The 12,024-nt window shown below is 42.8% G+C and overlaps 1 protein-coding gene across 1 annotated transcript; it reads left to right on the top strand.

The window, feature by feature from the left end:
- The first annotated feature begins 1,958 nt into the window (after nt 1-1,958).
- On the top strand, nt 1,959-2,960 carry LOC122108531 (melanoma-associated antigen B4-like). The gene has a single exon (XM_042680487.1). The coding sequence runs from the start codon at nt 1,959-1,961 to the stop codon at nt 2,958-2,960; it is 1,002 nt and encodes a 333-aa protein (XP_042536421.1).
- The last annotated feature ends 9,064 nt before the right edge of the window (nt 2,961-12,024 follow it).

Genomic DNA, 12,024 nt, shown 5'->3' with positions numbered 1-12,024 from the left:
AGACTCTTATCTCCAATAAACCACTAGAAAATCGGAAGTGGTAATGTGGCTCAAGTGGTAGAGCGCTAGCCTTGAGCTGAAGAGTGCAGGGACAGTGCCCAGGCCCAGAGTTCAAGCCCCACAACCGACAAAAAAAGAAAAAAAAAAAAAGAAAAATGAGAGGCTTTCTTCTGAAAACTCAGTGCCTGCTACTGGGCACCAGTGGTTAATGCCTGCAATCCTAACTACTCAGGAGACGGAGATCTGACGATCTTAATTGGGAGCCAGGGCAGGCAGATAAATCTCTGTGGCTCTTACTTTCCATTAACCAGCAAAAAGCAGGAAATGGAGGCATGGCTCCAGTTGTAGAGCACCAAAAGTGAGCAAAACACTAAGTGAGAATGTGAGCTCTGAGTTCAAGTCCCCTCACTCCTTATTGCACCCAAAATAAAACAAAACCCTCTCAGTACTTTCTAAGTCAGCCTGGGCAGAAAAGTCCACAAGGTTCCATCTCCAATTAACCAACAAAATTCTGGAGGTGTAGTTCATATGGTAAAAGGCTAGCTCTAGCAAGCTGCATGAGAGGGTGAGGCCCTACAGTTCAAACTCGGGTACCCCCTTCCAAAAGAAAAAGAAAATGTCAAGGGAAGACGCTAAGGATTGAGGAAACCATTTACAAAAGAGAAATTCAGAAAATCTTATGAGTACTTTTCTTGGAAGGCTGCTGGACTCCTTGTCCACCTTAATTTCTATTCAGGAATTGCAATCTTTGGTGTAAGAAACTTTGACTCACCCTAGAAGAAAAATTACTAGAACCCAGGAGGAAATTTCCCTTATTTCACAGACCTTGGCCCTTTCCCCGCCCCCCCCCCCCACCCCCGCCCTCCTCTGCTCCTCAGAACAAAGAACAGCTCCGCCCATGTTGTCCTGGTGACCAGGACACAAGAAAAGACGCTAAACTCTGGCTTCTTTGAAGAGTGGAGGCGTGGCTTCGGTCCGAGAGAGGTGTGGCCTTAACTCCGCTGAGTAAGACTTGCTGGTAGTCAATGATCTAGGTGGGTATGGTGGATTTAAACGGTGAATTCTCGACAAAGCACAGCCCACGCTCCTCTCCAGCTCCAGTCCCCGAAATTCCCAATTCATGGCAGTTAGGTCCAAAGGTCATTTGCTTGTTGTGGCCCCACTGGGCTCAGGGAATGAAGGTGGAGATTTGGGTCCACAGTAGGTTAAATGTCAAGTCCTAGGGTGCTAAAGGGTGGTTGATCATCAATATTGAAGGAATTCCCTACTGAAGAGCCCAGAAAGGGCCCCCGCCCCCCTCTGCTCCTGCCTGTGGCCTGGACAGTCTGTGCAGGCCTTCATCCTCTGCAGCAGTTTGGGAAGTGGGGGATTTAGAGTGAGAGAATGGCAGCTGATAAGCCCGCGCCCTGATTCTCAAGTCGCATCAAGAATCCTGGCGAGGATTCTGGGAACCACACTTCCTGTGCACCCTCCCTTCTTGTTCACCATCTCAAGAGTTACACGTGTCCCTGAATGAAGTGGTGGGTGGTCGTCCCTCCATATTGCATCTTGCTTGATGCTAGGGAATTTGGGACTGTGAATTTCATAGTAGCAGAGGGAAACGAGATCTGCCCCTTGTTAACAATGGAAAGGATTGTTCTGAATGTAAACCAAGAAGGTTCTGAGGAGGTTCCAGCGCTAGTCCCTGTATTAACTCCGATAAGCCTGGCATCATACAGGGACCTAAGACTCTCTTCACTTCTTCCACAGGATTCTGGCTGCATAGACTGACCAGAAGTGGAGCCTGGTGGGTAACTAGAGTACTGCCCACAAGAAAACCTGCAAAGGGGATCTGGGTAAAATCAAAGTCCTGTTTGTTTGTTTGTTTTCTCAAGGTGGTGCTTATAGATTATCATTCCCCTCTTCTAGGTTTCTGCCCTTACTAGGCGTTCTGCCTGCAGTACCTGATCCCTGTCATCATGCCGAGGGGGCAGAAGAGTCGGCAGCGCATGCGTGCTAAGCGTTACCATGCACGTGGTCAGAGCCGTGGTCTGCAGGAGGCAAAGGCCAATGTAGAGGAGGACGTGGAGTCGGCCACGTCTTCTGTTAGCGATGATGATGCTCCCCCTAGTCCTCCTGATATCTGCACCCTGGAGCACTTTTGGGATGATATGCCATCTGGCTCTCCCAACGCAGGTGTTTCCTGTGCGAGCTCCCATGCAGGTGTCATGAGTCTCGATGAAGATGCTGGCGAGACCACGTCAGTGAGCATCTTCTCGGAGGGATCTATCACTCAGAGAATGTGTAGAGATCCTATTGCCAGAAAGACGCGTCGGCTAGTGCAGTACCTGCTGGAGAAATATAAAACCAAAGAGCGCGTCACTCAGGCAGATATGCTAAAAGTGATTAAAAAGAAACACAAGCAACACTTCCCTGACATGTTCAGAAAGGCCCGTGCCCGCATGGAATTAGTCTTTAGTATTGAGTTGCAGGAAGTAGACCCCAATAGTCAATCTTATACCCTTGTCAGCAAGTTTGGTAATGTCGATGGCAGTGTTAGTGGCTGGGTGCCCAAAACTGGCCTGGTGATGACACTCCTGGGTGTGATATTCATGAATGGTAACCATGCCAGTGAAGAAGAAATGTGGGACTTCCTGAATGCCTTCGGGATCCATGCTGGGAGGAAGCATTTAATCTTTGGGGAGCCCCGCAAACTCATCACCAAAGATTTAGTGCACGATGGATACCTAGAATACCGCCAGATACCTAATAGTGTTCCTGCTCGCTATGAGTATCTGTGGGGTTTCAGAGCCCGAGCTGAAATACCCAAGATGAGAGTGCTGGAGGTCTTGGCCAAGATCACAGATACGGTTCCTAAGGCCTTTCCCATGCTGTATGATGAAGCCCTAAGAGAACAGGAAGGAAGAGTCCGAGACAGAGCTGCGGCTGGAGATAGGTTTCCTCCTTTCGCCTACTTTTAGAAGTAACGGCGAGTTTTCACTGTTTGAGAGCAGCAAGCTGCAGGAAGCGCAAATATGCCTTCCTTCCTTCCCCATCAATATGAATAACAATCTAACATTGGAATCATATTGTCATATTGTAATTGCAAGGCTTGTCCTTTTTAAATTGAACATTTCTTTTATTTCATATTGTCGTTTTATCCATTGTATGGCTCTCACATGTAGTGCTATGTAACAAGATTTGAAAGTTACACTTTTGGCATTTATTAAAATAAATTCACAATACATATTTTCTTTAAGATTCCCAAAGTACATAATATGGAAATGTAATAGAAATGTGAAACAACACCAAAGTGAAGTTGATGGATTACAGTGTGGAGGGAAAAAAATAAAAATGGAAATGTTAAACAGAATTTAATTCTTAGTTTGTTTTTGTCGTATTTTTTAGCATAAAGCAGACATATGTAGTTTAAGAATAGTTACTTGTTTTACCATACTAATCAGCATATTCCCTCTTATCTACTGGACTAAAATTAATTTTAGAAATAATTAGAAATAAATAAAAAATTATATATATATATAGAGAGAGAGAGAGAGAGAGAGAGAGAGGGAGAGGGAAAGTCAGTCATGGGGCTTGAACTCTGGGCCAAGGCACTGTCCCTCAGCTCTTCAGTCTAGTGCTCTACCACTTGAGCCACAGCACCACTTCCAGTTTTCTGGTGGTTTATTGGAGATAAGGGTCTCATGGACTTTCCTGCCTGGGCTAGCTTTGAACCCTAATCCTCAAATCTCAACTGCCTGAGTAGCTAGGTTCAGGTGTGAGCCACCAGTGCCCGGGCTAAAAAAATTTTTTTTAAATAAAGAGAAAAGAAAACTTCTGTTAGGAAAGTGCCCCCCCTCCCGGCAAAGGACCAGTTTCAATTTAGTACAAGGAAGAATTCTGGACAAAGCCAAGGATCAAATTGAGTATTCTGAAGACTCACAAAATCTCTCCTCTCCCGTCAGACATGCCTTGCAATAGACAGTTGTGTCCAGATGAAACAATGCTTTCATTCCCCCTAGATGGTCTCGGGAATTAAAGGGCTGTGGCGAGAGGGGCAGGCCTCTCCATCATAGGAATATTCAGTGTGAGAGCCCCTAGTGATGAATGAGGAGGATACCTGACCCAAAACAGAGACCCACAGACTTGGATCACTAGAGGGAGAATCTCAGTACCTGCTTTAAGCCTAAAGGATCATCAACCTCAGAACAATGGGATCCCATACCCCTAGCTCTCAGAAACTCCAGTAGCCAATAGCCAGTTATGATTCACTCTGGTATCTGTCCCTGGGACCTTAGTCTGATGCTGGCTGATACAGTGCTGGGAAAATTCAGTGAGGACTCTGAAGAAGGAGTGGATTGTGAGACTTACAACAATGGGGTAGTACATAATTCCTCTACTGCCAGTCCTATGAAATGCAGAAATAGACACCCAGCAGAGAGAGCAGAGGTAGCCCTCAATTCCTACTCAGGGTGACAGAGCAAGCCTTGGTCTCGTAGACATTAATAGGCCAAGATAAGGAGTAATATACATATTCCCATGGGTCACACTGGTGAGGGCAAGGATCATAAGGTCATAATTAACTGGTCACAGCTTTCTATCTTAACACGCTATAGGCAGATGGGGCAAAATAAGACTATCTCTCCTGCCCCTCAACTGCATCTCACACAGTTCTGAATATAACTAGAGACCCCCACAATTCAAAGGTGAGGGCAGCTGCTGGCTCTCCCAGTAGTTAAACTGGAGAAACTGAGCTCAAATGGAGGATATAAACTTCATGCTGAAGTTTAACTCACATGGTGAAATATCAAGATGAAATCTTAAGAGAACAATCCCTTAACACATAGACCTTCGGAGCTATGACCTATAGCAAGGTCTAAGGTGGGGGGTTGATAATTTACATTTCTTATGTGGAGGCACTACTGGGGTTTGACCTTGAGGCCTTATACTTATAAGGCTGGTGTCCTGCCACTTACGCCACATCTCTAGTCCTGCTTCTTGATGATGATTTTAGATAATGGAGTCTAGCACATTTGCTTCCTGGGCTGGCCACAAACAGGAATCTTAGCCTCCTTAGTAGCTAGACTTACATAATTTACATTTCTAACAACTTGCCTAGAGTTGCTGGCTGAAAGTCGTACTTTAAGAAGCACTTTTAGTGTTTCCATATGGGATTTCTTCTCCAAAATTTCTCAAGAAACATGATGCCCCCCTGAATCCTTAAAGAAATCCATTGATAAACAGAAAAATGAGAAAAACATAATTTCCTGTATGAATTAAAGTACCACTTAAGACTGTAGTTATAAAGAAATCCACAGATGTTAAAAGAGTATGAGTAAAGTTCACACTTATGAAAAATAAAAGTCAACATTTTTAAGAAAAGAGACAGGAGTACATAGAAGAGAAATGGTTAATCTTGCTTATACTCTTTGCCATAATAAAAATGTACAGTATTTCTGGGAGCTGGTGGCCTGCCTCTAATCTTACTACTTGCTGGTGGTTTGTGTCTCTAATTTTAGTTACTCAAGAGGCCAAAGATCGCAGTTCAAAGCCAGTCTGAGCAGAAAAGTCCATGAAATGTGTTTTGGCAATTAGCCACCAAAAAAGCTGGAAGTAGAGCTGTGGCTAAAGTGGTAGAATACCAACCTTGAGCAAATAAGTTCAGGGACAGTGCCCAAGCCCTGAGTTCAAGCCCTAGTACCAGCACACACACATTACCCGCCCCCCCCCCCACAAATGTTACAGAATAAACACAGCTCTGTCTACCACTAAAGATGAGTCATTCTTATAAATATAATAAATCTTCATACATTTATATCTATAACTTTACTTTGTGCAGGTCCTATTGTTTGTTGGGATAAGAAGTTTAGAAGAAAAATGAGTTCTTAAGTTTGCAATGTAAGCATGTGGTTCTGCTGGTACTATTGACCTTATTTAAAAAAAAAAAAACCCTTGAATGCTATATTATTCAAATATCCATTGACATTTCCAGTCTTTGAATCTTCACTGTAGGCTAGTGATCATTGTAAATACTACAAAACATGCATTTGTTATTCACTAAAGATTGTTTAGGCCAGGTGCTGGTGACTCACATCTGTAATCCTAGATACTCAAGACATTGAGGGTCACAGTTTGAACCTAGGCTGGACAGGAAAGTCCATGAGACTCTTATCTCCAATTAACTGCCAGAAAACTGGAAGGGGTTGCTGCGGCTGGAAGTGGTATAGTACTAGCCTTGAGCAAAAAAGCTCAGGGACAGCGCCCAAGTCCTGAGTTTAAGCCTCATAAACAAACAAACAGAAAAGATTATTTAGATATCCTTAGTAATGAGGAAAATATATAAAGAGAAGATGGTAGACTAGAGACATCCAACACTCTCCTATGTCTTCAGGACTATGAAGTACTAACATCAGCTGTATGACTACAAGGAGAGATGTCCTGTGTACAAAGACATGGGAGTACAACAGCAAACAGTAGGGACAGACCAGGGGAAATCCAGAAATATTGAACTAGAGATTTGAAAAAGAAACAAAAATAAAACCTTAACATTGGGTGCTAGGCAACACAGTAGAGAGAGAGAATCCCTTTCACCTTGGCTGCAAGCAAAAGAAGAACAGAATTTTTTTTCCGTTCACCTCCCCAAGCTAGAGAAGTGTATACATAAGATGCAGGGCACCCACATCAAATACAGTGAAAACAAGGGTTGTACCATGGAGGAGGAACATACAAAGAAACCAAAAAATCATATGGTACCTTATAAATGTGTTAGGAACAATAGCAAGCAAGAAAAAAACACTTGTGTCCCTATCTTGGGGTTCATTTCACTTAACATCATCTTATCTGGTCATATGTACATAGCTTTTGACCTTTTCTGCTCATCCCAGACATATACTAGTTATTGCAAATAAGGGAAAACATGGGACCTATGTTTCTTTGGGCCTGGCTTACTTCACTTAATATAATTTTTTCCTAGTCTTTCCATTTCCTAACAAATGGGGCAACATCATTCTTTCTGATGAAGGCATAGAATTCCATTATATATATATATATGTAAATATATATATATATATGTATCTATCACATTTTCTTGATCCATTCATCTACTGAGGGGTTTAAATAGGGATACAGGTTGACCCATTGTAACAATGAGATGTTCAAGACACTATGTTGGAAAACGAACTTTACAATTTAGGTGGGAAGGGGGGTGAGGGGGAGGGAGAGTGTAGTTGTGGAAGTGGGAAAGGAGGGTAGGGGAAAAACAAAGGAGGAGGTAACAATGCTTGATAGGAAATGTACTCATTACCTTGTTCAAGTAACTATAACCCCTCTGTACAGTATTTTTACAATAAAACACATATTTTTTAAAAAAATAAAAAGAAGAAAAGAAAATCATCAGTGAACTTCCCAGACACACAATCTGGCACTCTACAAAAATAAATGTATAAGCTGGTCGCCGGTGGCTCATGCCTGTAATCCTAGCTACTCAGGAGGCTGAGATCTGAGGATCACGGTTCAAAGCCAGCATGGGCAAGAAAGTCCAGGAGACTCTTATCTCCAGTAAAACCACTAGAAAACCAGAAGTGGTGCTGTGGCTCAAGTGGCAGAGCATTCACATTGAGCTGAAGAGATCAGGGACAGCTCCCAGGCCCAGAGTTCAAGCCCCATGACCGACCAAATTAAAAATAAGTAAATAAATGTATAAGATAATGAGGTAGGTGAGGTAAAGGGAAAGAATGATGAAGGCAAACCCTCTCTCCTCATCGGCCTTGAGCAACACCTATGAATGTTTTCATCACAGTAGTATCTCCCATGGCCACTCATCCTTGTGGATAGTTAGTGGTTGGTTTGTGGCTAGGACTTCTCACTAAGGGTAGAAAGTCTCTGGGCCATGAACCAGTTTGGTGCTCTCATATGTTCTCCTAGCTTGACCTTTTCAGAACCCTCTACCTAATGCTTCATGCCTATGGGTTGTATCTCATACGTAAAATTATTGGATGACAATCTTGTGCATACACAGATCCCTTTCACAAATTTACCTTCATGATCCTTCATTTCCCACTATAAGCCCACTATTAATACTAAGATCTCCACCCATACTCCCAGAGCCTTAGAAAACTGTCATTTTGTAACCACAAACTGGCCCCTGAACTATCTTGCTGGGGCCCATCATCTCACCTAAGGGTGTACATTCCCTTTCTCTATTACACTACTAGATTTGAAACGTGTGTGTGTAGCTTCCTTCAGTTCATTATTGATGGGCCAAGAATTTAGGATCTTCACCCACTGGTAAAAAAACATCCATGTACTGTACTGCAAGCAGATAGTAGAGACCCTTTTCCCACTACTAGTACCTTACTCACTTGTGTCTTAGTGAGGAACCATATTGAGAAAGGTTTTATAGTCAAACTTTTGGGCCAGGGGTAGTGTACGTCCTTGTGCTTTTTTTTTTTTTTTTTGGTCGGTCATAGGGTCTGAACTCTGGGCCTGGGTACTGTCCCTCAGCTCTTCAGCTCAAGGCTAGCACTCTACTACTTGAGCCACAGCGCCACTTCCGACTTTTTCTGCTTATGTGGTGCTGAGGAATGGAACCCAGCGACTCATGCAGGCAAGGCATGCACTCTACCACTGAGCCACCTTCCCAGCCCCTATCTTCCTTGTACTTTTATATCTCCAAACCCTAAAGTCCTACTTTCTCCACTGAGCAACTACCAGGAGAATCAGTAATGCCCACTGCAGAGGGAAGTGGGAATGTATTCTATTGGGGAGTGTGGCCTGACCACTGGAAGGGGGAATGAGAACAGCTATATATGAGTATCAGAGGACAGCTGGGACAGAGACTGATACAGCCAGGGGACAAGGGAGCATTTAGTTTATATGCGTTGGCCCTTTCCCCAGTGCATATTGCTTTAGTTTGACTGCTGTGTATACTTTCAAAGCCCTAGAGACATTTGGTGGAAATGTAGCCCTGTTTGGGCAATTCCCATGCTCAAGCTCATGCTCACAGTGTCAGGGTGCCTCTAGTATGAAGAAGCATTTAACTGGATGGTTCCTGCAAGAGCAGCTTGAGGGTGGCTTTTCTATTTGTCCCATTGCCAGGCCTAAGTATGGAAAACACTGGCAGGAATTCAGACTGTCAATGGTCTTAGTGTGCATACCGAAAAAGAAAGGCAGGGCAGGGCTCAGCTTGCAAATATCTCTTTCTGATCTAACCTGTTTGGATTTACCAGAGAAAGAGGTCCAAAACGCACATGTTTAGTAAGTAAGATAGAAAATAAGCCTGGGGGGGGGGGGGGAGTGATGCATCTCTCTATTCCACTTTCTCAGCAAAGAAATAATGATGATCCTTAAAAAGATTGTCTGCGGGACTGGGAAGATGGTTCAGTGGTAGAGCGCGTGCCTTGCATGCCTGAGGCCCTGGGTTCGATTCCTCAGCACCACATAAGCAAAAGGAAAAAAGCCGGAAGTGGCGCTGTGGCTCAAGTGGTAGAGCGCTCGCCTTGAGCTGAAGAGCTGAGGGACAGCGCCCAGGCCCAGAGTTCAGGCCCCACAACCGGACCCAAAAAAAAAAAAAAGATTGTCTGCTTCTGCTTTTGTTTCCGTTTGCTTTCCCTTATTGTTTTCCATGCCTTAGTTCCATACAAATTTACTTTCGCCTATGCATCCATTTTCTTTCCACCATCACCATCACCTCTTTTTCTTTTACCCAATTATTAATACGTTTGAACTTCACTAAGTTTTTTAATTTTCTGGGTTATCCTGTAATGATCCAAGTTCTTGTTTTCCTATATTTGTTGGGGTGTTGTTGTTTTTTTCCATTTTTTATTATATTTAAATATCTGGTTACTGTTGAATTCTTGATTTTATTGCTGCATTCTGCTTTCTCTTATCTGAGTGGTAGTGGGGACAAAGACGTCAAGAGAAAGCTGGACATTAATATAATTCTTCATATAAAACTGGAAGGACCATCCATTCCAATATTTATACAAATCATAATGTTGGAACACAAGAAATAGGAAAAGCAAGGGATACTGACGTTAAAATTTCATAACTCTTAATGACTAAATCCAAAGACATTGAGACAATTGAAAAGGCAACTAAAGAATTTTAATAGTCTAATTTAAAAACGATCAGTTACAGCTGTGTCCCAGTGGCTCATCACTATAATTCTAGCTATTTAGGAGGTTGAAACTTGGAAGGTTATTGTTCAAAGCCAGCCCAGGCAGAAAAGTCTATGAGAGTCTATATCTAATTAATCAGCAAAATGCAGAACTAGAGGCACAGCTCAACGGGTACTCTGACAGCAGTAAGCAAAATAGCCAAGCAAGAGTGTGAGGCCCTGAGTTCAAGCTCCAAAAAAAGAGACAGCTAGACATAATAATGAAGAGAAAATAAAACAATTTAAGACTTGGAAAGAGAATTTCAGTAGCTTAGAAGAATAAAAAAAAACTAAGCAGAATCAAAGGTTCTAGAAGAAGTAAAGGAGCTCTTCAAAGTTAAAAATCGCAATAAATCAAGTAAAAACTAAGTAGAAAGCATCACTAATCAATTCACTCAAGTAGAGGAAAGAATGTTGGGGTAGAAGACAAGTTAAGAAATTATTACATTCAGATATGAATAAAGAAAAACAGCCATCATAACCACAACTTTTAAGAACTCTGGGATATGATTACGAGACAAGAATCCATGGAGAGAAGGAGACTAAATACCAACTAAGTCATGGAGGAAATATAGAAGAATAGGTAAAAATTTAGGGAAAGATATGTACTTCCCAGCTATGAGACATTTAGAACTCCAAGTAAACATAATTAGAAAAGACCAACTCCACCTCACATTATAGTTAAAGTAAAAATGCTAAGAGTAAAGAACAAAGAACATATATTGGAAGCTGCAAAAGGGAAACAGCAGGTACCAGCAGCTCACGCCTGTAATTCTAACTACTCATGAAATTGAGATCTGAGGATTGCAGCTTGAAACCAGTCCAGGTAGGAAAGTTCATGATATGTTAACTAACAAAAAAAAAGCTGGGCAGAGAGCTCTGGCTCAAGTTATAGTGCGCTAGCCTTAAGCAAAAAGAAGGGATCGGGAGGGGCTAAAAAGTTGGTTCAGTGGTAGAGTGCTTGCCTCCCTTGTATGAAGTCATGGGTTCGATTCCTCAGCACCACACAAGCAGAAAAAAGCCAGAAGTGGTGCTGTGGCTCAAGTGGTAGGGTGCTAGTCTTGAGCTGAAGAGCTGAGGGACAGCGCCCAAGCTGAGTTCAAGTCCAACGGCTGACCAAAAAAAAAACGAGTTCAGGAATAGCACCCAGGCCCTAAGTTCAAGTCCCAGGACTGGGAAAAGGAAAAGAGGGGAGGGAGGGAGAGAGTAAAGGAGAGATAGAGAGAGAGGATGGGGGGAGAGAGAAAAAGAGAGAGAGAAAGAGAAACAGGTGCCAGTGATTATACCTCACATTTGTAATCCTAACTACTCAGGAAATTGAGGCTTTAGGATTGTGGCTCAGTGCCATTTTGAAAGCCGCTTTCCTCAGCAGCCCAACTTCTCACATCAAACAAGCTCACAGGCCCATTGATTATATGGCTGTTACCCCAGACCCAGGCATTCTAGAAATACTGAGGGAAAGGAGTCCCTATTGTATATCACAACTATCAACTTAGTTTTTGCTAAGTCAAGCACTGTGATTCCAGATAATTCTTTGTAGATTAAATCAACCAAACACAGGTTTTGAAAACTTTTACTGTTCCAAATGTTTTCTTCCGGGATTTTTGGCGAATGCTATCCTGTCCTGAGTACACACAAGGAACCTTGTGCTCTTCATCTCAGTAAAAGAAGCCAGTGGCACAATGAGAGGTTTGGGAGGTTTGCGAAGGTTTGTGGCCCATCCCTGAGAGTGTGCCTTTACCCTCTTGCTTGGCTATCTTGCTCACAGCTGGCAGTCTACCTACCATTGGAGCTGTCTGTGCCTCTAGACCTACATGTTGTTGATTCATTAGATATAGAGTCTCATAGACTTTTCTGCCTTTTTTTTTCTGCCTTTTCTTCACACTGGC

Source organism: Dipodomys spectabilis, unplaced genomic scaffold, assembly GCF_019054845.1.
Source record: "Dipodomys spectabilis isolate Male_0828 unplaced genomic scaffold, ASM1905484v1 ptg000061l, whole genome shotgun sequence".
Taxonomy (NCBI): Eukaryota; Metazoa; Chordata; class Mammalia; order Rodentia; family Heteromyidae; genus Dipodomys; species Dipodomys spectabilis.
This window is presented reverse-complemented; position numbering and strand designations above follow the sequence as displayed.